Source organism: Pristis pectinata, chromosome 13 (genome assembly GCF_009764475.1).
Source record: "Pristis pectinata isolate sPriPec2 chromosome 13, sPriPec2.1.pri, whole genome shotgun sequence".
In the NCBI taxonomy this organism is placed as follows: domain Eukaryota; kingdom Metazoa; phylum Chordata; class Chondrichthyes; order Rhinopristiformes; family Pristidae; genus Pristis; species Pristis pectinata.
In genome coordinates, this window is record NC_067417.1 from 37,986,843 (window position 1) to 38,013,428 (window position 26,586).

The window sequence follows — 26,586 nt, forward strand, 5'->3', positions numbered from 1 at the left end:
AGGGCACTCCTTCCACCACAACCCTCTGCTTTCTAAAAGTGGAGAGAGAGGGGAAACTAGTTCTGCCATTTGTAGGAATGAAAGTTTGTATGTACATCGGACTTTTGAATTTAATAATATTATGGGAGCTTGTTTATGTATGGGTGCCCATAGGTCGGGCGTTCATAACCCAGGGACGGCCTATGTTGTGCTTTTTTTTGCAAGGCTCATCAAAGATTATAGGATCCTTATTGAGGTTATTTTACTCATCAAATATTGTTTATTGTAAAAGATTCTACTGCATAGAGTTTGACGCATATGCAATATTGTTTTTTCTAATATATTGGATATGAGGGTCACAGGCCAGACTGGCATTTATTGACCATCTCTGAGTGGCTTGTTGGATTATTTCAGAGGGGATGTAAGAGTATACCACATAGCTATGGGTCTGTAGTCACAAATAAGTCAAATTGGGCAAGAACAGCAAGTTTTCTTCCCTGAAAAGCAATGTGAATAAGATCTTTTTATGACTACACAAAAGCTCCATGGTTGCTTAGATTTATTTAATTATCTGAATTCAAATTCCCCATGCTGCTATGGTGTAATTTGAACACATTTCTCCAGATTTTTAGTCCAGATCTCAGGATTACTAATCCAGTAACGCCATCATGGCCCAGATCAAGCTTCAGTCCCTGCTTTCAACTTGATGAAGTTTCAATTCATTTCCCCTGTAGGTTATCCTCACTCAGTCTTGTTATGAGCATCAGATTGAATGATGAATATCAAAGACAATGAGCATATTCAAAAACTTCCCTGTTTTGGACAAGGGTCACAGAATTGCCTTTCTGCATAGCAAGTGACCTGTAATTAATCAGAGACCATCAATTAAACTCAGGGGCAACCCTGTTCTCATTATGTAAACGTACTGGATTCCTTCTTGGATTTCAAATGTTGGGGCAGTGAGTTTTTAAGAAGGGTGGCTTTAGAGAAACTCTTTGGCCCTGAAATTCCATGGGGCACCTCATTCTTCTGTTTGAAGCAGAGATACTTCATCTTTCATGTGTTTACAAATTAAATCAATACTGTGTTGAAATGAATATAGCTTTGTCAGAAAGCCTTGAGGTTGTTTTGATAACATCCAACTGAAATTACCAACATGAGACTTTAAACCTATATTACAATCCTAAGAGGGTGAATCTGAAGCAAATGGGTATTCAATAAGGTACTACGTCATTTAAAGTTGATCTGAAGTTGGATGTATTTAAGCCAGTTTTAATTCAAGTTATCACTCCCTGACTTTGTGGTCCAATCAGAATATCCACTGTATCAAATTGCAGGGCAGCACTTAGAGTGATGGAGCACTACAGCACAGAAACAGGTCCTTCAGCCCATCTAGCCCATGCTGACCTGATCTGCTTAGTCCCATCTACCTGCACCCAGTCCATATCCCTCTAAACCCTTCCCATTCATGTACTATCCAAACTTCTCTTAAATGTTACAATTGAATTTGCATCTACCACTTCCTCTGGCAGCTCATTCCACACTTGCACCACCCTCTGAGTGAAAAAGTTTCCCCTCAGATTCCCCTGAAATATCTCACCTTTCACCCTAAACCTATGACCTCTAGTTCATAGATTCACCCAACCTTACGGGGAAAAAGCCTGCATGCATTCACCCTATCTATACACCTCATAATTTTGTATACCTCTACAAGATCTCCCCTCATTCTCCTGCACTCCAGGGAATAAAGTCCTAACCTATTCAACCTATCCCTATAACTCAGGTCCTCAAGTCCTGGCAACATCTGTGTAAATTTTCTCTGCACTCTTTCAAGCTTATTGAAATCTTTCCTGTAGGTAGGTGACCGGAACTGCACACAATACTCTAAATTCAGCCTCACCGACGTCTTGTACAACTTCAACATAACATCCCAACTCCTGTACTCAGTGCCCTGATTCATGAAGGCCAAAGTGCCAAAAGCTCTCTTTATAACTGTATCTACCTGTGACGCCACTTTTTTAAGGAACTATGGATCTGTATTTCCAGGTCCCTTTGTTCTACCGTACACTGAGAGCCCTACCGTTCACTGTGTAAATCTTACCCTGGTTTGTCCTCCCAGAGTGCATCACCTCACACTTGTCTGTATTAAATTCCATCTGTCATCTTTCAGCCCATTTTCCTGGCTGGTCAAGATCATGCTGCAAGCTTTGATATCCTTCATCGCTGTCCACTATGCCCCAATTCTGGTGTCATCTGCAAATTTGCTGATCCAGTTTACCACATTATCCTCTAAATCATTAATGTAGATGATAAACAGACCCAGCACCAATCCCTGCAGCACACCACTAGTCAGACTTCCAGTCAGAAAGACAAACATCTACTACCACTCTAGCTTCTCCCGCTAAGCCAATGTTGAATCCAATTGGCTCCTTCATCCTGAACGCCAAGTGACTTCCAGATTTTAGTCTTGCATTATTAATCTGCAATTAAAATCTGGATTCAGCTTTCTATAAAATGTACTGCAAATACTCACACATGCTATTCTGACAGCACGTCCCAAACCCATCAAGAAGGACACGGGCAGTAAGGGCTACCTGCACATTCCCCTCCAAGATGCACAAAATCCTGATTTGGAAATGTGTTAAAGGTACTTCATCATCACTGCATCTAAATTCTGGAACTCCCTCCCTACCAGCACCTGTGGGAGCACCCTCACCAAAAGGATTGCAGTGTTTCAAGAAAATAGGTCACCACCACCTCTCAAAGGCACTTAGTGATGGGTCCCAAAAATGAATAAACGAAACGAGTATGAACTAAATGTAACGTAATGTCTCAGTGAAACACATGTAATCTCTCTTCCATAGAGCCTCTCTATACTTCGTAGGAAGACAATACATTCCAGAAGAATCAGGCCAACTACAGCTTTGAAAAGTAAGTCATAATGATAACATTTATTGAAAAAGATTTGCTGCCATTTTTCATTTCCTAGTGACAAACTGGTCATTGTTTGCCATACTAACTGCCCTTTCAAAGGGAAAGCTTTGTCTTCAATCCTTGCCATAAACTCTGAGCCCAATCCTTCCCCATGGCCATCATCTGTGAATGAATCAAGCTGTTCACAACCTTGGTGTCATATTTGACTCCTCGGTGGCCTTCTACTTGCATAAGTGCCGGTCCCTCAGACCACCTAATTTCATCTCTGTGACATGGCCCTTCTTTCCCTGCCTCACCTTGTGCTGCTGAAACCCTTGTCCATATTTGTAAACAAAGTCCAAAAGCCCCAGGACAATCACAATGGGACAGTTCAATCACCATAATATTAACTGGGATACAATCAATGAGAAAAGTATAGTGGGTGCAGAATTTCCAACCTGCAATCAGGAGGACTGTTTTTGCCAGTTTGCGGCAAGCCCAACAAGATGGAGGAGTGGAGCATGCAATTCAGGATTTACTTGTAGGGAATGAAGCTGGATAAGTGGAAGAAGAATCAGTGAGAGAGCACTTGGGTGGTTCTGGTCATAATTTAGTTTGATTTAACATAGTTATGGAAAAGCATGAAGATAAAATAAATATAAAGGTTCTAAATAGTTGTGAGACCAGTTTTACCAAGCTGCGAAGTAAGTTAGCAGTAGTGGAATGGAAATGCATACTTAAAGGTAAATTGGTCTCAGAGCAATAGGAAGCACGTAAGAAGGGTTTTAGTTTAAACAAACTCCTACAACAAAAAGTGTGGGAACACCAAATCTAGAACCCCACTTAATAAGGTGGATAGAAGTTGGGATAAGGCAAAAACAAAAAAATTTAGCTTATGAAAATCAAAAGCTGCAGATGCTGGAAGTCTGAAATAAAGACAGAGCACTGGAAACACTCAGCAGGTCCAGCAGCATCTGTGGACAGAGAAACATTTAATGCTTCAGGTCGAACACCTTGACAGTTATGATTAAATGTTAACTCTGTTTCTCTCTCTCCACAGATCCTGCCTGCATTTAGAGTCTTTCCATCATTTTCTGTTTTATAAAGGGAAGCTTGCATCAAACACCAAGAACTTAATACTGCAGAAAATCAGAGGTGTAGGAGTGAAAAAGGAAGTTAGGAAAGCAAAGGATGTGATGAAAAATATTGGCATGTAAAATCCAGTAGTATATCGAATAGGAAAGAAAATTCAGTGGTATACAAAGAGCAAGAGGATGATGAGGGAAAGAGTGGGGCCTGTTGAAGATCAAAAAGGTGACCTGTGTGTTCAGGCAGAGGACATGGATAAGGTATTTGATGAATACAGGTCCTCCCCAGGTTATGATCACTGACTTACGGACACCCAGTACGTGAACGAGCGTTGGGGATGGCCTGGGCTGCAGGCATGGGGCATTTCCACCATTTCCACATGCCTTCTCTTTTCCCGACGCACTCGAGCCACAACGATTGGGGGCCTGGGTCAAGCCGAGCGGAGCTGGGAGTGCTGAGCAGACTCGTTCCTTCTGTGAGTCAGTGAGACTGGCTGGAGGCTGCTCTTCCCTCGCCTGCTCGCTCTCGTGAATGGAACCCTGTCGTAACCTGGGGACTGACTACCTGTATGTTGTGACTGTCTTCACAAAAGAGAATGAGACCAATATTGAAGTAGCCAGAAAAGATTGCAAAGTTGTACTTAGTCTCCAGTTTGTTCCCTTACTTCTTTTAATAGCTTGAAATAAATATCATTTGTCTGGCAATTTATCCATTTTCAATCCCTTAATATTTTCTTTTTTATTTTCTTTATTCCATGCAATATTTCATTCTCGTTCACTTAAATGGTGCTGGAGTTGGAGGGCTACTAATGTTGCAGTGTTGCTTAAAAAGGCAGGAAATGATAAACCAAGAAATCACATCCCAATTAAACTTTGGTCATGGGAAAATGATTGGAATCTGCTCTGAGGGACAATGGTAAACCTTAATTTGAAAATCCACAGATTAATCTGGGACTGTCATCATGGATTTGTTGAAGGAAGGTTGTTCCTGACCAACTCAATTGATTTACCTCCTCAAAAAAAATTCTGGGAGGGTAGATGAGAGCACTGCCTTTGCTCACATACTTTTTCGCAAGGCTTTTGACAAGGTCCCATGTGGCAGACTGGCCAACATAGTAGAAGCCCATGGGATCTACAGGAGAGTTGCAAATTGAATCGAAAATTGGCAGAGTGGCAGGAAGCAAAGGTGGATGGTTGATAACTGCTTTGTTATTTGGAAGGTTGTCACCAGTGGGCTTCCACAAGGCTCAAAGCTCTATTCCTAGATCTTTGCAATATATAGTAAATAGCACAATATTGAACGGTGTGGAGGAACAGAGGAGACTTGGTGGTCATCCACAGATCCTTTACAGGTAGCAGGACAGGTCAAGTAGGTGGTTTCCTTTATTGGCCACTTTAGGATTTAATATAAGGACAGGGATATTATTGCTGGAAGTGTATGCAACAGTTAGACAGTACTCTGTACAATTTTCATCACCAGTTTTGAAGAAAGATGTGATTCCATTCGAGAGGACACAGTAAATTTCCAAGATTGTTGCCGGTAATGGAAAATGTTATCAATAAGGAAAATTTGGATAAGCTAAGCTTGTTTTCTTTTAAACAGAGGAAGTTAAGGCAAGACTTAATTGAGCTAAGTAAAACTATGAGGAACCTTAACAGAGTAAAAAGGAAGGACATATTTCTCTTAGCAGAGGGGTTAAAAAAAAAATCAAGACACATAGATTTAAAGTAATTGGTAGAAGTGAAATGAGGAAATAAAATTTCACCCCGAGAGTGGAAGAGGTGTGGAACTCGCCAGTGGTGGAAGCAGAAATCTTCAGCACGTCTAAAGTACTTGGATGTGGACTTGAAGAGCTATGACCTGCAGGGCTCCAGATCTCATGCTGGAAGGTGGGATTAGGTTGGGTAACTGTTTAAGGTTAAGATATCTTTATTAGTCACATGTACATTGAAAAATACAGTGAAATGCATCTTTTGCGTAGAGTGTTTTGGGGGCAGCCCGCAGGTGTTGCCACGCTTCCAGCGCCAACATAGCATGGCCCCAACTTCCTAACCTGTACGTCTTTGGAATGTGGGAGGAAACCGGAGCACCTGGAGGAAACCCATGCAGACACGGGGAGAATGTACAAACTCCTTACAGACAGTGGGCCGGAATTGAACCTGGTTCGCTGGCACTGTAATAGCATCACGCTAACAGCTACGCTACTGTGCATGCCCCAGCACTACCATGCCAATGGGTCAAAGCATCTCTGTATCTGTTGTAGGTTTTCTATGGGACCAACGTCCTGGGAGGAAGATTTGCTAGTGCTACTCGGGAGGGTTTAAATTGGATTGGCAGAGAGGTGGGTCCCTGAGCAGAAGTTGGGTGCGCACATACTGTAGTCTATGAAAGCAAGTTTAGTAGTCAGGAGATCCAGGAGGACTGCAAAGAGAGGGTAAAGAGCGGTGGTTTAAACTGCAAGAGGCTTAACAGGCAAAAAGTGAACAAACTCAGGGCATGGATTGGCTCAGGGGACTAGGGTATTGTAGCAATGGCTGAGAGAAGGGCAGGACTGGCAACTCAATGTTCCAGGGTACCAATGCTACAGGTGTTATGGAGGTACAGGTAAGAGGGGAAGGGGGGTTGCCTTTTTGATGAGGGAAAACATAACAACAGTGCTTAGCGAGAATATTCTTGGGTGCAGTGAGGCTATCTGGGTAGAACTTAAAAACAAGAAGGAGATGATCACTTTGGGATTGTATTATAGGCCCCCCAATGGTCAGCGGGAATTGGGTTTGATGGTAGGAAGCAGAAGATAATGGTGGAGGTTGTTTTTTGACTGGAGGCCTGTGACTAGTGTATGTCACAGGGATCAGTGCTGAGCCCATTGTTGTTCATCATTTATAGAAATGATTTGGATGAGAATGTACAAGGGCAATTGTTTGTAAGTTTGCAGATGACACTGAAATAGGTGGTGTAATAGACAGTTGGAAAGTTATCAAAAATTACTGGGGAATCTTGATCAGCTAGGGAAGTGTGCTAAGGAATAGTAAATGGTGTTCAACTCATAAGTGTGAGGTGTTGCATTTTGGGAAGTCAAAGAGGGTAGGACTTTCACAGTGAACGATAGGGCCCTGGGGAGTGTTGTGGAACAGAAGGACCACATACAAGCACATACTTCCCTGAAAGTGGTGCACAGGTAGACAGGCTAGTGAAGAAGGCGTTTGGTATGCTGGCTTTCATCAATCAGGGCAGAGTGTAGGAGATGGGTTGTTATGTTGCATTTGTACAAAACCTTGGCGAAGACACATCTGGACGATTATGTGCAATTCTGGTTACTGTGTTACAGGAAAGACATTATTAAACTGGAAAGAGTGCAAAGAAGATTTACAAGAATGTTGCCAAGACTCAAGGGCCTGAGTTATAGGGAGAGTTTGGACAGGCTAGGACTTTGTTCATTGGAGCGTAGGAGACTCAGGGATGATCTTACAGAGGTGTATAACATCGTGAGGGTGAATGCATACAGTCTTTTTCCCCAGGGAAAGGGAATCAAAATCTAGAGGGCATAAGTTTAAGGTGAGAAGGGAAAGATTGAAAGGGAGCTAAGGGACAACTTCTTCACACAGGGTGGTGTGTATATGGAATGAGCTGCCAGAGAAAGTGGTTGAGGAAGGTAAATACACAACATTTGAAAGACAGTTGGACAGGTACATGGATAGGAAAGGTTTAGAGGAATATGGGCCAAATGTGGGCAAATGGGAGCAGCTTAGTTGGGCATCTTGGTCAGCATGGACCAGTTGTGACAAAAGGGCCTGATTCCATGCTGTATTACTCCATGTCTCTATTCTACAACTTTTACTCCCAGTCTGTCTTGGCCTTTTCCATAACTATACTAATTTTAACTGAATTATATTTGCTCTTCCACAGCCATCATGCCCACCTTGCCCAGCATCATTCCCTGAGAGTGACTCTGGTACTGCCGCCTCTGTTGGGCTTGCCACATTACTGACTTTTAAAAAAAAAGTTTTCCTGAATGCATTCCCAAGAAGTCTGCACCATCCAAACCTGGTCCTGTCCCAGTTAGTATCAAGGTAGTTGGATGAAAACACACAATTATGAATGGCACCATTGGGACCCTGGCCCAACGACCGTGAACAGCTGAAGAAGGGAAGAAGATTAAAACAGGACAAGTATGAGCTACAAATTCACTGTTTGCTGAAATAATTATATTTTTCCTCAGGCAGCTCAGATGTTGAGGTAGAGAGACAAGCTGAGAAGAACCTTCTGCAGCTTCGACAGAACTGCTGACAGTTGGCATCCAGGCTGTTAAGTCACATCCAGCCTCCACAGAAATGAGTGCTGTAAATGGAAACAAATACTGAGAATGCTTCCACAGCCTGTCTAGTAGATCTGCCAACAGAAGGGATGAAACTGCAGCACCACACTCGGGGAAGACCAGACCAAATCGGGACCAGGAAACAGCCTCCTTCCAAGCCTTCAGTAAGTCTCTTCTCTGATGTTCGTCATCTGGAAACAAACTAGTGAAGTGGTAAAAGATTGTTGAACAATCCAATAATCTTTTTGCTAATAATTGATGTTACAAGAGATCAGGTGGAAATGAGGAACTCAATAACTACCAGTAAAGTCCTGCCTCTTCCTCCTACCCTACTGCAAAAAGAGGTGTACGGTCAGGACCCTGTGATGATAAAGGATGAGGGTTCCAGGTCCCATTCTATTTCCCTAATTTTAGGATGGACCTTGACTCATTGAAGATTACATTGCTCACCAGATCAGAGTTCTCAGTACTCGTTATTTTGTGAATTTTCTAAATAATTTTGGGATAATCTTTTAACGTGTGCTGTCCACCAACAGGAGAGTAAAGGGAACGTTGTGTGTTGGTGCATGTGTAACTCTTGCTGCCTCTCCCCCTCCATGGTGAATACATCAACGCAAAATCACCACAACTGTAACAAACGGGCAGGAACTGGCACTTGGCATTGCTTATCTGGCAGATTTAGTACCAGCTGACACATTTGAGAAATTCCTGCAGGCATTCAGTGAAGCAAATGAAGAAGGCCTCAAATTGTAGAGTATTTTGTTAAATGTCATGAATGCAGTGGGCAAAAATTGAAATTGAATAGCTGCAGATCTTGCCTCGCTAATAATTGAGGTGATATATATTTATCACTTTTCATCGTGGTCAATGCCCTCATACAATATGAGCATTTTCTGCACAGTCTTAGTTTGACAAATTGCTATCCTGATACACTGTGTAATCACAAGATTAGGAATTCTCTATGCTAATATGATAAAACACCTTTAATAATAGAAGAGAGCAATAGCCAGAAAAATATTAGATTTAATTTTAATGAAATGATGAATAAAGTTTTGAGTTGGATTAGGAATCAATGGTTTCTTAAATAACATCTGCACTTTTAACAGCATACTGTTTTTATGTAGTGGTGTTGGGTGCTGGAAACTAGGAAGATAACTCTTCTTTGCAATATACCTGGAATACTTTGAGTACCCAGCACATAGGAGAGGCAAATAGCAGTGCTGGTTTCCTGCTCTTTTTATGTTGTTTCTGGAGAGCTGATGTTTCCTCATTGGAGGGAGGGAATTTAGTTATTTTGTGTGGCAAAGGAAAGTCAGAAACAAGGAGACCAAAAAACTGTATTGGTATTGGTTTATTATTGTCACTTGTACTGAGGTACAGTGGAAAAGCTTGTCTTACAACCGATCGTACAGGTCAATTCATTACACAATCCATCAGAGAGCTGTGGAGGGTAAGTGTCATATTGGTCAACGGGACAATAAATGTTTAGAAGTTACATTATCAATACTGATTCCCTTCCAAACTGTAATACCAGAATCTGGGACCTGGAACACATAGAGTTAATATAGTTTCCAGCCAGTGCAGAACATACTGGGGCACGTCTTCCTGTTCCAGTCTCACTCCAGGATAGAGACTGCACTGAAGTATTTTTAAGCTTGGCCTCAGTATTAGGGCACTGATGTATGCATGGCCAGGGCAGAAGTGAAACTTTCAGCAATAGGATGTAAACTGAGGTACACAGAAATTTCTTCTCACAGAGGGTGGTGAATCTCTGGAATATTTGATAGATCGAAGAAGAGAGTGGCTTGGAGAAATGGCACTGAAGAGGTGTCGAGGCCAGCGGAGATCAGCCCATGATCATATGAAATGGTGGAGCAGGCATGAAGGGCTTGACGGCCCCTCCTGCTCCCGTTTCTTGCGTACTGATCTAGATCTTTGTGTCCGCTCCTCACGGGTATAATATCAGGATCACAATATTGAACCAAGACAAGAAATATTTCACGTACAATTCATCTCAGAGAACCCTGATGCTGTGTATCAAAGAAACATGCCCCAGTATCTTCTGAACTGACTGAAAACCTTATTATTAATGTTTTGCCTCCCAGGTCCCAGAATTTGGTCTTTAGAGTTTGCAAGGGAATTGCTATTGAGCACGTAACTTTTAACATCACATCAATAGAATAATGACTACTATCTACTCCATGGCTCTTCATGGACTTGTCTTTGACTCTTTTTTTCCTAATCACTCTCAATCCTAACACTTGCAATAAGGCCATCATTTCTGGACTGAAGTGTATGGACCTTTATCAATAACCTCAATACCAACTATGTCTGTCATGTATATTAACTCCAGTAAAAAGTTGTTTCACAGTTCCTTAATCATTTGTGTTTTGGTAGAAGCTTATTAATCAGACTTGAAATTACAATTGGCTCTTTCTGAGATGCAGCTCTTAAAAACCTGTTAGAGAATGATTCTTGCTGAATGCTCAATATGTCTTGTTTGTACATGACACAGGTGAAATCTGCAGACCAGGAAAAGAGAGAGAATGCAACCACACCAAGCTGGATGATGGACTTGAAGAATTCTTCAAGAATAAGATAGTATGTGAGGAAACCAGGTACGTGCTGATACTTTGGGTAAGGTATCATCCAAGTTAATGACGAATTTTCCATCACAATTCTAACTTGAAGTATGTAAATGGTGCAAAGCTCAATATCCAGTCTCTGTCTACACTTGTATTCACGTTGTTGACACAACAGGGCAGCTTCTGTTCATTGGTGAGGTCCCAGTGAAGGATATGCTTAGGAAGGCCATGGAGGAGTGATTGGGTTTTTTCTTGATGAAGTTGATAATTACAGTGTGTGTGCTGCAAATGTTCCTTGCTCCACGTCTGCCCAGGTCTGGATGTCATCCATGTATCTTGTAGACCTGTACCAGGTGTCTCAGAGTAACTACTGGTTCAGCTAGCTTTTCAGAATGTGTTGTATTTGAAAACAAATAACCACAGCTGCTGAATGGAAATGCTTTTAGGCTGTCTCCAATGCTGCTGAAGGTTGCAAGAGCACAGGAACCATTAATGCAAAATCCTTAACAGAACACATTTTTGTTTTTTAACGGACAATATCATCTTTTTGAGGAATGGTTTCCAGACCTGAATTCTGGAACTCATTGGGCCAAATATTACATTTTGACTAAATCTGAACTTTGGGTTTCATTGAGAGCGATTTATTTTTTTTTACTCATTAACTAATGGGTGAAATTTCTGAGCAAGTGATTGCTATTATTCTTCTTTATAAACTCAGTAATCTGGAGTCCCTTGTATTTTATCAACACCACATTGCTCAGCTTTGTGGTCACAGACAAAGAAGTTACAATATTCAGTGATGCACAGAAGTCTTGATCTCTTGACTGAACTTTCAGACAGCCTGGCCTTTCTCACTGATGACCTAATGTGTTTCATTCAGGCAGATGGTATTTGAGAGTAGAGTATCCTTTTGCCTACTGGCTTGGGTGAAAATCAGCTCTGTTCATTACTGTGGTTCCTGCCAATGGTGCAACTGCTACTATGAACATGTTCTGGTGGTAGTTTTGGGAGATCAGAATTCCTAATGGAATGCAACAGTTTCATCCGGTTGCTGAATATGTAGAGAGATACACTCTGGTCCCTGTCCATAGGAACTACCAACCATACATAGGACAATTAATTAATCTGAACAGCCAGTGGGACCTCAAGCTTCAGTCTGTAAGGATGTTTTGCAGTCCTCTGGCAGTCCAAAATCTACATGGAAATATATTCTGTTTGAGGGAACTGTGATCATAAGCATGACTACCCATTTAATAGTTTCTGCCTCCCAGAAACTTTTCAAACTTGAAAATTAATCATGTGTGTTTTTCTAATTAAAGTATGATTGAAGAGTACAGGATAGAACAACAATGAACCGGCCCTCAGAATTTCAGGCTGTGACCTGACTCACTGCTCCTTTGTACCTCCTTGTGGACATTTGAAGAATGGCAGGCATCTTTTTCTGAGGAATTGCAAGGGTTAAGAGGGTGATGGGACTGAGTGAGGAATATTTTCATTACATGCGAGAGATGCAAGGCTGACCGTTACCAGAAAAGTGTTCTTGTATCCCCTTTAACATGTTTGATTTTAAATGAATGGACAGGAAAGAGATTATACACAACACATTTACAGTACTTCATTTGCCTCAGCACGCTTCCAACATGACTGATTTTTATTTCTTGGCTAGAAAGCTACAAAGTGCTCCATGTCCTACATCATTGTCATATAGCAGGAGGCCTCTCGGCCCATTGTGCCTCTGCACAATGAGCTAAACAACTCGTGCTACTCCCTTACTCTTTCCAAGGCTCTGTAGAATATTCCTTCTCAAGTATTCAGTTCCAGTTTAAAGTTGTTATTAACCATATTTTCACAAAGCAGATTGTCACAAGCTGTTGCATAAAAATAATTCTCTTTGCCTAAGGTTTCTCTTGTTAATTATTTTCAACTTGTGTACTCACCATCTGCTGGTTGGAAGGTCTCTCCCTATGTACTGTTTCAACACCTTCCATAATTTTGAGCACCTCCTATCAGATCTTTGCTTAACCTTCTCTGCTCTAAGGAGAACACAGCTTTTCCAGTCCTTCTGCACAACTGAGTCCCTCACCTGTGGTTCCATTTTGTTGTAAATCTCCTTTCTATTCTCTCTCTCTAAAGTCTTAGAGCCCTTAAAGTGTTGTGTCAAGACTTTGTCATCGTACTCTAGCTGGGGCCTAACAAGGGATTTATAAAGATTAAACACAAGTTCTGAAATCAAAACAAAATACTCCAAATGATAGAAACCTGAAATAAAAATCCAAAATTCAAGTAATATTCGGATGGTTGGCCAGCATCTTTGGAAAGAATTAAGGTTTCACGTCGATGGCTTGACGTGAAAGATTTCAAGCAGCTGAAGGCAAAGAAAGGTGGGAGGTAAAGAAAGAACAAAAAGGGAAGCCTGTGATAAGGCGGAAGGTGACACAAAGCAAATGTAGGGAGCAAAAGGGTAAGTCAGCAAAAGCTGGGCCTGGAACAGATGGAAATGCAATCATTAGCTATACCTTCTAATTAAGAAGAAGTGTAGCCAGTGGTTATGATCTTAAATTATTTAACTCCATGTTGAGTACCGAAAGATCAGGCCTGTTCTTTGCATGGAGTTTCATTGGAAGAATGTATGAGACATGGACTGGAGTGGAAGTAGACTCCAGCATTAATGTGACAAGAACCCACTACCATCAGGTTCTTGAACTGACCTGAAAAAGCCTAATACTACCTCAGACTAGGTCAACTTGCACTAATGTTGTTCTGTATAATTTATGTTTGTCATATCTGTAATATACTGTGCTGCTCCTATTTTCATGGCATTTATACTCCGGGTATGTATGCCCATGACAATAAACTTGAACTTGAAGCTCCGAATAACATGTGTACTCAACAAGGATGTTCAACCCAGTAGCCTTCCAGTTAGGAGGACTTCTCAGCGTAAAGGAGACTGTATTATGAGCAGTGAATGCAATATATTTTTTCCTGGAAAGTGTGATGGGCAGGCACGGTAGTGTAGCAGTTAGTGTAACGCTTTACAGCGCCAGCGACCCAGGTTCAATTCTGGCTGCTGTCTGTAGAGTTTGTACATTCTCCCTGTGTCTGCGTGGGTTTCCTCTGGGTGCTCCGGTTTCCTCCCACATTCCAAAAGACATACAGGTTAGGAAGTTGTGGGCATGCTATGTTGGCGTCGGAAGTGTGGTGACACTTGCGGGCTGCCCCCAGAACACTCTACGCGAAAGATGCATTTCACTGTGTGTTTCAACGTACATGTGACTAATCTTATCTTTAGGGCTCTACATGGTAGGAAAGTAAGATATTTTAAAAATTGAATGCTGCATCTCCTGCACTTGCAAGAGAAAGTGCTGTAGGCTTTAGGAGGGGGAGGGAGTTGTGGATATGATATAGGGGCTGATTGAGCTATATAATATCTGCCTTAAGAACACAGACTCTGCCAAAGAATGTAAACCCAACAGGAAAATATGGTTTACAATTGGTCTGTTTATTTGCCTGAGGCCAAGTACAGATACACATGGTTTCTTTAACCAATAAACATATAGTGAAAAAACCCAATGTTAGTTTTCCATGAGTAGAGCCCAAACCTTATTGTTACTTTCTAATCTTGTCTCTACTACATTCTAAAATATCTTAGCCCATTTATCACAAACTTCTGTCACAGATAATTTATTATTGGCAAGATAAGGGTTTGTTTTGAACAAAACACTCCAAAGCAAATGTATTTCCCTCAAACAACAGATGCCAACTGTTTCATTCTGCTGTTATTGTCCTGTTGCTTACCTCAAATCTGGCTGCTAACAGTTTTCAAAAGTAGCCATGAAAATAATGCAGGAGATAATTCCTCTCGCTCTTTTGGTCAATAAATAGACCAAAGTGTCAGCTGAACTGTTCCCTGACAAATCAAATGCAAAATGATTCAAGGAATGAACTACTTTAACTCCCTTCTTAAACCATAAAAAGAAATCTAAATCTTATGAAACAGAACCAAATTCTAGTGCTGTGTATACATGACTAGCATTTCTTTTGGCTCCCACAGCTACCTTGGTGGTATTTTCTCCTGCCCCATTTACAGGGTTTAATTTCCATTCTCCAAATTTCTCTACCTCTACTGCAGTCATTCTGCAAATGTTACCTTCAAAACTATTGCTTTTTGATATGTCTTATCCTTTTGCTAACCAAGAATTCTCCCCCACTGTAGTTGACAAAGCCCTCAATGATGTTTGTTCCATTTAAAAACATAGATTGGGTAATTGCTTTGTGGACCAACAGTCAACAAGTGTAACCCTGAACCTTGTTTCAGTCAAATTCTGGTAGGACATATCGAGTAAATGGTAGGAACCTTAAGGGCATTGATGTGCAGAGACCTTGGGGTGCAAGTCTACACCTTTCCTAAAGGTGGATATGGCAATGAAAAAGGCTTTTGGTATACTTCCCTTCATAGGATAAGGCATTCAGGTGTCATGTTGCAGCTGTACAAAACATTGGTTAGACTGCACAGAATATTGTGTACAGTTCTGGTCACCACACTCGTTTTTAGTGCCTCTCCTTATATTTGTATCAGAATTAATCTCATCACAAGGCTCTGTATTACATTTCACCTGCATGGGCCTTCCTCAATTTCCAATCTATCTTTGTCCTCCTAATTGATTACCATGCCTCTCCAAGTTGACTACTCCTCTGCACACTTTAAAATTGTGTCTTGTATCCCTATAGGATACTGAAACATCACAAACATAGTTGTTGTTGCAACACTGACCCCTGGTGGACACCATTATCAGACCAGGTGTTCATCACTGCTCTCTGTTTAACCCAGATCCCTGCAGCCACAGCCTACTAATCCCTTAAATTTCAATAATGCTAACCATTGTATTATATGCCACTTCATTAAATGTTTTTCCAACATCTGTTTACTCATCAATTACACTACCTTCTTTTGCTCTGCCATTTCATAAAGCAACTCAGTCAGCTTTGACAGACTGCAGTGTAACCTTGGAATGAGGTCATATCATTTGCAGATGAACCTCAGCTACACAATGCTCCACTTGAAATGGCCAAGGTTTAACTTTAAACCAGCTAAGCCTTCACTGCCAGTTGTTCCTGCTTGATCACTTTCAAGAAACTAAAATCATTTCAACTAATTTTCTGAGCTAAGTAGGAATGGATTGAAGGTAATAAGGAATTTAAGGAACAAATGAGATATATTTTGTAGAAATTGTCCAAAGCATGCAAGAGTGTCATTAGACCTGATTGCCTTCTCTCATTTTTTGAAATTTCATTAACATGTATTTCAGTCATTGTACATTGACATTTATTATAGCCACTAGCACTTATCATCTATCACTAGTTGTTGTTCAGAGCAGAAGTCTGTAACCTGAGACACACTAGTCTCACTGAATTGTGTTGAGAATCTTTGCAATATGATGCCCTCCTTCTCTGAACTGGTGAATATCTTTTCTCAGTTGGTTCTGCAATATTTTAGGTTCATTAGTGTTGCTGAATTTCCAATATCCTGATAGACATACAAATCAAGCATTAACATCAAGTCCTTGAATATGTAACTGGAACATGGATTTGGATGCTGAATTGGGTATTGCAAATAAAAGGACAATGATTCTGTGTTCTAAAGAAACTGAATTAATGTTTTAAAGGATAATCTTCTCCTATGCTCTATGCAGCACAGTGCATGCACCTTTCATACTCCATCTTATTTTAATTGCCTTTAACTTGAATAGGTGCCTAAAGCAGGACTTGATTCAATCTCAGTGGGTGAGGTAATTTAAAATTACCCCAGCAGTGGACTCTGCTTGGAGTGCTGCTTAGGTTGATTTCCATAGACTCCTCCTAATTACATGTGTTTGATGTCATGCAGTCCTGAGGGAATTTGCAGTTTTTGAGGTGTATATCAATTATCAAGTAACAGCAAAAGCCCACATCATTCTTCCCTATACTATATCACAACAAACTGACAGCAATTTATACTATTTATAAGAGTGTGTCTTTTGCAACTTACTCAATTTTAGCTAAAACTACTAGACATTCAAATATTGTTCTATGATAACAGAGACATCATTGACAACCAGCATTGACTTGAGCCATTGTGCATTGTGACTAGACAAGATTATGCCCACAAAGATATTATGTTGTAGTTTGCAACATGTCATCTTGATGAATTCTTGCAATCTGCAGCTTCACAATGGGGATGATCATACATTCAATTATTTTCCATCACAGCCTTGATTATTGTGCTATTTACGTTAGAAAATTGGATGTGCCACACCAAGCTGAATCGAGATCTGTTATGAAGTCTATTATTAACTGCAGTTTCAAACACTTAAGTGTGAAGAGCCTTAGTGGCTGATGTATCGAACCTTGAGAAGGTGTTTATTTCATGGGCCTGTACCACTGTGATCTGACGAGTTTTCCTTGAACTATTTATTTTTGTACAGTAAACCCCAGCCTGTGAAGCAAGAAGAACCAAGCACCTCAACATCAATCCCTTCAAAAACTAAAAAGAGATATCCCAAACTCAGTGACCTTTTTGTCTTCAAGAAAGGAAAGATCAATAAAATGCAAAAGGCAGGGAGCAATCCAGAGGGAAACCAACAGAAAGGCAGGAAGAGTTCATCCTTGGATTTCCTGAAACTGCACTGTAAATCAGAGGAGACGCCTGGTCAGGCTAAACCACAAGAGGGCGATGCTGAACCAGACAAGCAACAGAATTTTCTCAGACAGCAACCATCATTGCGAGGGGTCAAAGCACACTCGTTAATTCTGTTGCCTCGGAATGCCAGTAATTTGTCAGTTCATGCCTTGGTATGTGGCAAGGTGCAATTAAAACAGTGAGAATATTCAAAGTTTACTGCAAAACAGACACTATACAGTATGCATGAGAACACATTTTAAAAACCACAAATGCTGGAAATCTGAAATTTAAAAAGATAATTGGACTTTGTCAAAATCTAAACAGAGGGTTTACCTGAAACAAGGTTTCTCTCCTTAAATCCTAATGAAACTGCAGTATATTTTCAGCATTTTCTGTCTTTTTTTGTTGTGTGGACAGGCAATGTTTTAGAAATATAAGAATATTCATTAGTAATCTTAAAGTCATCACTGATTTTAATTTCTCTATATTCTGACTTCAAATACACACATCATTCACTAGATAATAGGCTATGCACCATAACTCAGCCCCAGGCTCTTGGGCCTGCTCTGCAGTTCAGCACAGGTGAGAAATAAAAGCTCTGCTTCTGAGATGAATATGCTGGTACCTTGCTTAGTGCACACAATGTGTTCCCAGGAATGACAGCTTGCATGGAATAGCATTATATTAGAGATAGAGATGCATTACTGATGGCAGTGCAATGCAGGGAACCTGGCGTGAATGCCCCTGCCCTCTCTATTACTGTTGCTCTGTTGTTCCATGAACCTGTGCCAAATCCAGCAATGACTTGCTCCATGGTGTGAGGCATGCAAGGGCAAGCAGTGCAGCTCAGACATCAGGCTGAGGACTGCATCCTGGCCGGCAAGGTAAGCGTGGGCCATTGCTGGGGACTGGCAGCACCTGCTCCATGTGTTATCGGACTACCCAGAAGCTTCTTTCTGGCCCTACAGAAGGGGATGAGAAACTGGTTTAAAGATCAATTCTGGACAGTGTTGGCAACTAAAGCTGGGCAGTGGAAGAGTATTTTGGAGCTAATGATCATAATTAAGGTGGGACAGGTTAAGAATAAAAGTTGTTTTCTGGGAAAAGACTGGCTTCCTAGGATGAGATGTGATGTAGCAAAAGTAGATTGGAAATAGCTCCTCAAAGGGTAACATTCAAAGTGTGTGTGTCTGTGTGTGTGGGGGGGGGGGAGGGAGGTGGGAGGTGGGAGGGGAGGTCAGATCAGATCAAATACATTTCTACAAAGAAAAAGGGAGCAGGGATAGCATTAAACTTCAGATTTTGCCCCTCGTAGATATTTAAATCTTACAAAAGGTAAAGGCACAAAAAAGGAAGCTTCTGTGGGCTCAATGTTGTGGGAGTGAAAGAGGAAAGCAAACAGAGTTAGGGAAGAGATGTATTGCCAAGTGAAATCAGAGGAAGTAATGATATTTTATGAATGTGCAAAGGGCAGAGCCAAAGACAGACAAAACTGGTTTGTGGAGACACAAGATGTGGTTATTATTCTTAATGAATACTTTGCATCTCTCCTCACAAAGGAGCGGGAATGATGCAAACACTGGTCATAAAGAAAAATTGAAATTTTAAAGTGTTTTGTGTATTTGAAATTGCTAGACCTGGGTAAAATGTATGGCAGGCTGTTAAATATCCTAACGGACCCTACCATGTCCCCCTTTCAAGCTTTAGGTCTAGCTATGGGCCTAGTGTTGCATGACCAACAGATTGCTAACGCTGTGTTGTTTTAACAGGAGAGAAGGGGCAGCCCGAGTAATTATAGGCTTATAAACTTTGCTGGTGGGAATATTATTGAAAACTATTTTGGGTGAAAGTATTGATCATCAATTAGAAAGGCTTGCAAGGATAGTCAGCATGGATTTGTTAAAGGAAGATGGTATCTGCTGAGGATTGAATTTTTAGAAGAGATAACAAACAATGTTGGTAAGGGTAGTGCATGTGATGTAGTCTGCTTAAGATTTATAGCGAGGCTGCTGTTGATAGCTTCCATCATGGAAATAGCTCAGGGGAAACAGATGGGAAAGTGCCAAGTTGGATCTAAAACAAAGAAATGATCAGTGTTATTGTTGATAACAAGTTGTTTGTAGTGAGATTCTGTAGAGCTCAGTGCTGGATCCTTTGATTTTTTATGGTATATGTTATTGATGGAGGCAAATATGTGAAGTGATTAAGAAAGTTGCAAATAATGCAGAAGTTGTCCATGGTTGATAACGAGGGTGATAATTGTAGATTGCAAGAAGGCAATTGGTAATAAGGGCAAAAAAGTGACCATCTGATTCGCATTTGATATCTCACTCCACCATCCAAGAGCATTTCCTAACTGCCTGCCCTTGCCCCCAGTTTTATGCAAGCCATAGCTGGTGCATTTAGCCCAACCTCATTCATTACCCATCTTCATTAAAAGGGTGAGTATTTGATTAACTAAAACACTATTAAATGTAAATTTAATGTGCTTTTAATTGAATTTATTATTTTATATCGTCAGAACCATTTAGAGATAGCAGAAAAGCCTTTGACAGCATGGTCTATTGAGCCATCCGAGCAATCTGGGGGAAGGACCTTGATCTCCATAACCCGTGGGGTGGTCACCACTTACGGCAGGTTCTGCTTTGCAGGAGGGTCATAGCAACGTCTCTGGGAGAACATGGTAGCAAAATGTAAAAGTGACCAAGGGCTAGAGCAGGGGTGAACCTGAAGAGTAGACTGGGTTCACTGCAATATAGCCCAGTGCTTTTGGGGAGAGAATATACAATAACAGCAAGAAGCTTAAAGAAACATTATCCATATCATAAAACCCTGAAAGTAGCAAATACAGGTAGATAAAGCAGAATATAGAATACATTAGCTAGGCTGTGCTCAGAAGAGGGCAAGATTACCTTAGAGCCATGCTGAAAAGTGTCAGAAGTGTTTTAAGATGGGATCAAGCTCTGGTGTGATGCCATATGTGGTCAACCATGAAGCCTTAGCCAGTGGGTTAACAACATTGGGAGTTTAGAAAAGGAAGGATATTCAATATTATTAAACAAATGTTGCATGTTGTATTTGTTATTTAATTTTTGTGGCTTACCTGTAGTGAATTACGGTCTGAGATTTGCTTAAACTGATCATGTATTGTCATTTGAAACTGAAGCCTTTGGAAGTTAACATTGGGCCTCTAACATTTCTGTCAACACACAGGAACTTAATTCAGATCTCCATGAAGGAAAACTGCTGTTCAGATCTGAGGAACACATACACCAAGCACTAGACGTAGCAGGTCTTAAGACAATGCCCTCTGACCCTCAGATGAATCTGGTAAGAGAAAGCTGCTTTGAAAATCAGATGAGTGTCTGAGCTCGCTTTGTTCTTCAGGCCCAGTGAAACTGGCAGGCATCCAAAAGGTTCTTAATCCAGGATAACAGAACATCTTTGCTCATTACAACCAATGAATTATTTTTACATGCTGGCCTGCTTTGCTGAGGCCCTCCAATTACTTGAAAGGGTAGTTAAATGGCCATTGACTTCACATGAGGCTGCATAAGGGACTGAGCTGCTAGAGGAAGTGGCATAGGAGGGTACAATTACAACTGGGTAGAGAATTCCACAAGTCCCTGTGCGCCTCAGTTGTAAATGACCACCCCTTTATCTTGTAGCTATGTTGTTTCATTCAAGATTGGTATTGGTTTATTATTCATTTGTACTGAGGTACAGTGAAAAACGTGTCTTGCATACCAATTGTACAGGTCAATTCATTACACAGTGCACTGATGTAGTGCAGGTAAAAACAATAACAGTACAGAGTAAAGTGTCACAGCTACAGAGAAAGTGCAGTGCAATAAGGTGCAAGGTCACAACCGTGAGGTCATGGTCCATCTCATTACATAAGGGAACTGTTCAATAGTCTTATCACAGTGGGGTAGAAGCTGTCCTTAAGCCTGGTGGTACGTGCCCTCAGGCTCCTGTATCTTCTACCCGATGGAAGAGGAGAGAAGAGAGAATGACCCAGGTCTTTGATTATGCCGGCTGCTTCACCAAGACAGCGAGAGGTAAAGACAGAGTCCAAGGAGGGGAGGCTGGTGTCTGTGACGCGCTCGGCTGTGTCCATAACTCTCTGCAGTTTCTTGCGGTCCTAGGCAGAGCAGTTGCCGTACCAAGCCGTGATACATCCAGATAGGATGCTTTCTATGGTGCATTGATAAAAGTTGGTGAGAGTCAAAGGGGACAAACCAAATTTCTTTAGCCTCCTGAGGAAGTAGAGGCGCTAGTGAGCTTTCTCGGCCGTGGCATCTACGTGATTTGACCAGGACAGGCTGTTGGTGATGTTCACTCCCAGGAACTTGAAGCTCTCAACCCTCTCGACCTCAGCACCGTTGATGTAGACAGGTGCATGTACACCACCCCCTTTCCTGAAGTCAATGACCAGCTCTTTTGTTTTGCTGACAAAGGTTGTTGTTATAGCACCATTCCACTAAGCTCTCTATCTCCTTCCTGTACTCCGACTCATCGCTGTTTTAGATATGGCCTACAACGGTGGTATCATCTGCAAACTTGTAGATGGAGTTAGATCCTCGCAGTAGTGAAGATATATCAACGTTTGCCCTGCCATGCCCCCTCATGATCTTATATGTTTCACTAAAATCACCCCTCATTTTTCTGAACAGTAAAGAATATAACTCTAATTTCTTTAGCTGCTTGTAATAAGACTACCCTTTCATCAATGGAAATAGCCTCGAGAACTGGACTGCCTCTAATGCCAACACATCCTAAAATAAGGGAACTGAAACTGTACACAGTGCTCCAGGTGTGGACTCACTGGCGTCTCATGAATTTGGATGAACTTTTTTGAAGAAGTGATCAAGAAGATAGATGAGGGAAGAGTGGTAGACACTGTCTACATGGACTTTGGCAAGACCTTTGATAAGTTAGTGTGGAAAGGTAGATCACATGGGATCCAGGGTGAACTAGCCAACTGGATACAAAATTGCATTGACGGTGGGAGACCGTCTCCCGTCAATCTGTGACCAGTGTGTGCTGCAGGGATTGGTGCTGGGTCCCCTGTTTTGTCATTTATGTTAATGATTTGGATGAGAATGTAGATGGCATGGTTAGTAAGTTTGCAGATGACACTAAAATTGGTGGTATAGTGGATAGTGATCACAACGGGATCTTGATCAACTGGGCCAGTGGGCCAAGGATCGGCAGACAAGTTTAATTCAGATAAATGCGAGGTGTTGCAATTTGGTGAGACAAACCAGGTCAGGACTTGCACAGTAAATGCTAAGGCCCTAGGGAGGGTTGTAGAACAGAGACTTAAGGCTGCAGGTACATAGATCCTTGAAAGTGGCGACACAGGTAAACGGGGTGGTAAAGATAGTGTTTGGCGTGCTTACCTTCATCAGTCAGGGTACAGGAGTCAGGATGTCAAGTTACAGCTGTACAAGATATTGGGAAGGCCATATTTGGAGTACTGTGTACAGTTCTGATCACCCTGCTATAGGATGTCATTAAACAGGAGAGGATGCAAAAAAAAAGTTTATAAGGATGTTACCGGGACTGGAGGGTTTGAGTTATAAGGAGAGGCTGAAGACGCTCGGACTCTTTTCCCCCAATATTTCACTGATTATAACAAGCTAGGATGTCCTCTTCCTGGGTTAAGGACTTTGTGACCTGAAAATGCCACAACCTTTGCTTGGTCCTTCTACACATGGTAATATTAGTAATGTTTGGTCATTACTAATACAGGGGAAGTTGAAACCTGTGGGAATCAAAATTGAGATTTCTCAAGTGAACTGCAAAAATACACAATTTATGGGGTTTGCATGTGATTCACAAAATATAGTTTCAGAATTGTGTAAGCAGGAGCCAGGGAGAAAAAAATTAATTTTGGCATGGATGTTGCAGAATGCAGAAAAAAACAAAGTAATCTTAAAAAACGACATTAGAAAGAGATTAAAGTCAATTGTCCATTTGAAACTTGCAGAAAATTTCATGATACTGGCATACTATGTGGTAATTTATACTTTCATTTTCTCCCTGTATTTATAGAGTACAAAATCAGAGTTAAAAGTAACAGAATTTAAAGGTAAGACAGAGGAAAGTTTTATTAAACATAGTTTTCATGCAAAAAATGGTTTGAGATGGAATTTAATATTCACCATTTTAATAAAAGCCAACAGGAAATTAAGATTAATTTAACAATTTGAAGAAAATACAGAATAATAAACTCCCTGTAGTGAAAGAGTATTAATCAGTAAATTTAAGGCGTCTTGCTCTTGAGATCCAATGGTGAGCACAGTACCGTGGAACAGAGGGAATAATGCTGCAATTTGTCATATTTTACTTCTTTAACAGATATCGGAGAGGAAATGGTTCTTTTAAAAGCAAAAAGTCTTGTTTGGAAAGTATCAACTTTGATGGGTTTTATCCCACTTCAATAAAAATGTGATTTGGCATGCATGAAAAGAATTGAACCATAAAATAGTGATAAGACTGCAAAGGCACTTTATTTCCTGCTTCTATACATACAATACTGAAGTCTACTGGAAACACTCGGCAAGTCAGGCAGCATTCTGTGGAAGGGCAGCTAATGTTTTGGGTTGAGGGCCCTTTCTCAGAGCCTTTGACCAAAGAAGGGGCACTGATCTGAAATGTTAATTCTGGTCTTTATTGAAGTCTGTTCCATTGGCTCCAGTTCTGTTGTAACTGCTCCCCTCCATTCCTGAAATCCAGTAGTATATCCCTTGTTCTCTCATCTCCCAAGCCTCCACATTCAACAGTTCATACCCCATCCGTAGCATGATGCCACCATCAAACAATTCTCTCCTCCTCTCCTTCCATAATGTCCCATCCCCAATAATCTCTTCCCTTCCTATCAGCTTCAACACCTGATTGCTCTTCAGAATTTCACCTTTTTAGTCCACCAACATAACCACAAGCTTCAAGCTGAATGTCATCTCAATTTTCCACCTCATTGTGATCTTTGGTTTCAATAAAGCACCACGCAAGTTCAAGGAAGAGCACCTCAACTTTTGATCAGACACATCATAAACTTAGAATCATCATCAGAAATTGTTAACACTATTTGCATTTAAATCTCTAGTTGTTCTGTTACCGTCTCTTTTCGCCTTGTGTCATTGAATTTAATCTCTGTACAAATGTTATCTAACCTCAAGTATTTCCAGTATCTTCAGGATTTTGCTTTTATAAATGACTATCCATTCTGTCATTTTGTATGAATTAAGGTACAACTGAAAATCACCTTTACTAAAGATAATGTTTAAGCACCTGAAATAGTGCAAAGCAAAAGATTCAACTAGATTTTGAAAGTCAACTTTCATCTCCCCAAAATAATAATAATTTTGATATTTTACTGCTTTCCTAATAATCTTAATTTTGATTAACACCTTTAGTATGGAGCATATGCACTTTCTATGTCAACTGCCATACGGTAGAATAGGAAGAACTGCTGACAGAACTGCTTAAAACTACTGAATAAATGGATAACAATCAGACATTTCTTCTGGAAACTCAGTGTGGGCTACCACTAATTCTGGGAAATGAGCTGACAATTGGCAGAACTTCAAGATTTTCATTTATCAGATGAAATGGATGTTATTACTGTTATGCTGGGAAATGCTCTCTTCCATTTTACCTACACCTGCATTGACAAGATTCCAGTAGTTTTACCTTTGGCATTCCATCCATCCATGACATCCCTCCAGTTACTTATTTGTTCAATCACATTATCCAATTAAGTATTGGGAAGACTAAAGCAACTGGGGCAGCTTTTAAATGTCTCTGATAGTAATAGAAGTTTAAAACATTCAAAAAATATAATTTAATTTAAATAAAAATTATATATAGTTAAACACCCCTATATATTCTAGCAAATAAGTAAAAACAAAGCTGTCAAAGTCAGCAGCTTCATTCATCTGCTGTATGCTAAGACCCCAGATATGACCTGCATTCAGCCCCCTCAGCAAGTCAATGGTCCACTGCTGGACTCAACAGCGAGTCCAATGGTAACTTCATACTTTAGCACTGGGCCAAAGATGTGCAGATGAGATGCGACGACTCAAGCTTACATGAAGCTTCATTGAAATCAAAGACAGAGATATGACAATGGGAGTATAGTGAACACATCTACACACATATCAAAGGCTGACAGCCAAATGCAGAATTTTATTACTTTGTCTTCACAGTCCATCAGATTATCTTCCCTGCACAACAAATCCATCCTCCCCCTTGTCATCTGTCTGAAATTGAACTAAACTGTACAGAACCTAAGCATCATATTTTACATCCACATGAACTTTGCACTAAGTACCCTCTGACATGACTATAATTCTCTCCATCTTTGTAACACCATCTGACTTCTCCAGACCCTGAAATTTGGAATCACTTCACCAAACCTCCCTGTTTCTCTACCCTTTAAGGCACTTCTTTGACTAAACTTTCAAGCATCTGAATGTGATTCAGAGTCAAATTTTTGTTTGATAAGGCTTGCGAAGGACCTGGAAACATTAACTATATGAAATGTTCTATAGTAATGCAAGTTATAGCTTTAATGCAGTTGTGTTTGATTTGAAGGAATATCAGGGGAGAACAAACCACAACCTCCATCTCAGTCTCTTAAACGTGTTGTGCAAGCCAATATAGCCAAGTCCTGTGCAAGCCATAAAGCAGGTAAAATTGATTTACTTCTCCCTGATATAAAACGTCTACAGTGGAAGTAGGCTATATTGGATTTTGGTTCAGAGTTACAAGAACATATTCCCCCTCACCATCTTTAATTTTCCTATTACCCCTTCAGTACATTTGTTTCTTACTGGGTCACCATTCCATGGATTTTGGCAATAAGGTACCACACTCAAAAACCACCCTTCATGTATGTGTGTACAATGAGTTCCAGCATGCTGCTGGTTTGTGGGGCTTTCAGGGCCAAATCCAACCATAATGTTGATTAAGTGACAGGGGCTACATCAAATCTTGTAAAATATTCTGGTGAATATTTTGAGGAGACCATAAGGTCC

At 40.8% G+C, this 26,586-nt stretch overlaps 1 protein-coding gene across 1 annotated transcript in view; it reads left to right on the top strand.

Annotated features, from left to right (window-relative positions):
• Positions 1 to 17,382, top strand: part of carmil2 (capping protein regulator and myosin 1 linker 2) — a 97,721-nt gene extending 80,339 nt beyond the window's left edge. Inside the window, exons 30-33 of the mRNA XM_052028337.1 lie at positions 2,844 to 2,910; positions 8,201 to 8,460; positions 10,812 to 10,914; positions 17,343 to 17,382. Coding sequence (XP_051884297.1) covers positions 2,844 to 2,910; positions 8,201 to 8,268 — 135 coding nt within the window. The 3' untranslated portion in view covers positions 8,269 to 8,460; positions 10,812 to 10,914; positions 17,343 to 17,382. The remainder of the gene's footprint in view (positions 1 to 2,843; positions 2,911 to 8,200; positions 8,461 to 10,811; positions 10,915 to 17,342) is intronic.
• The last annotated feature ends 9,204 nt before the right edge of the window (positions 17,383 to 26,586 follow it).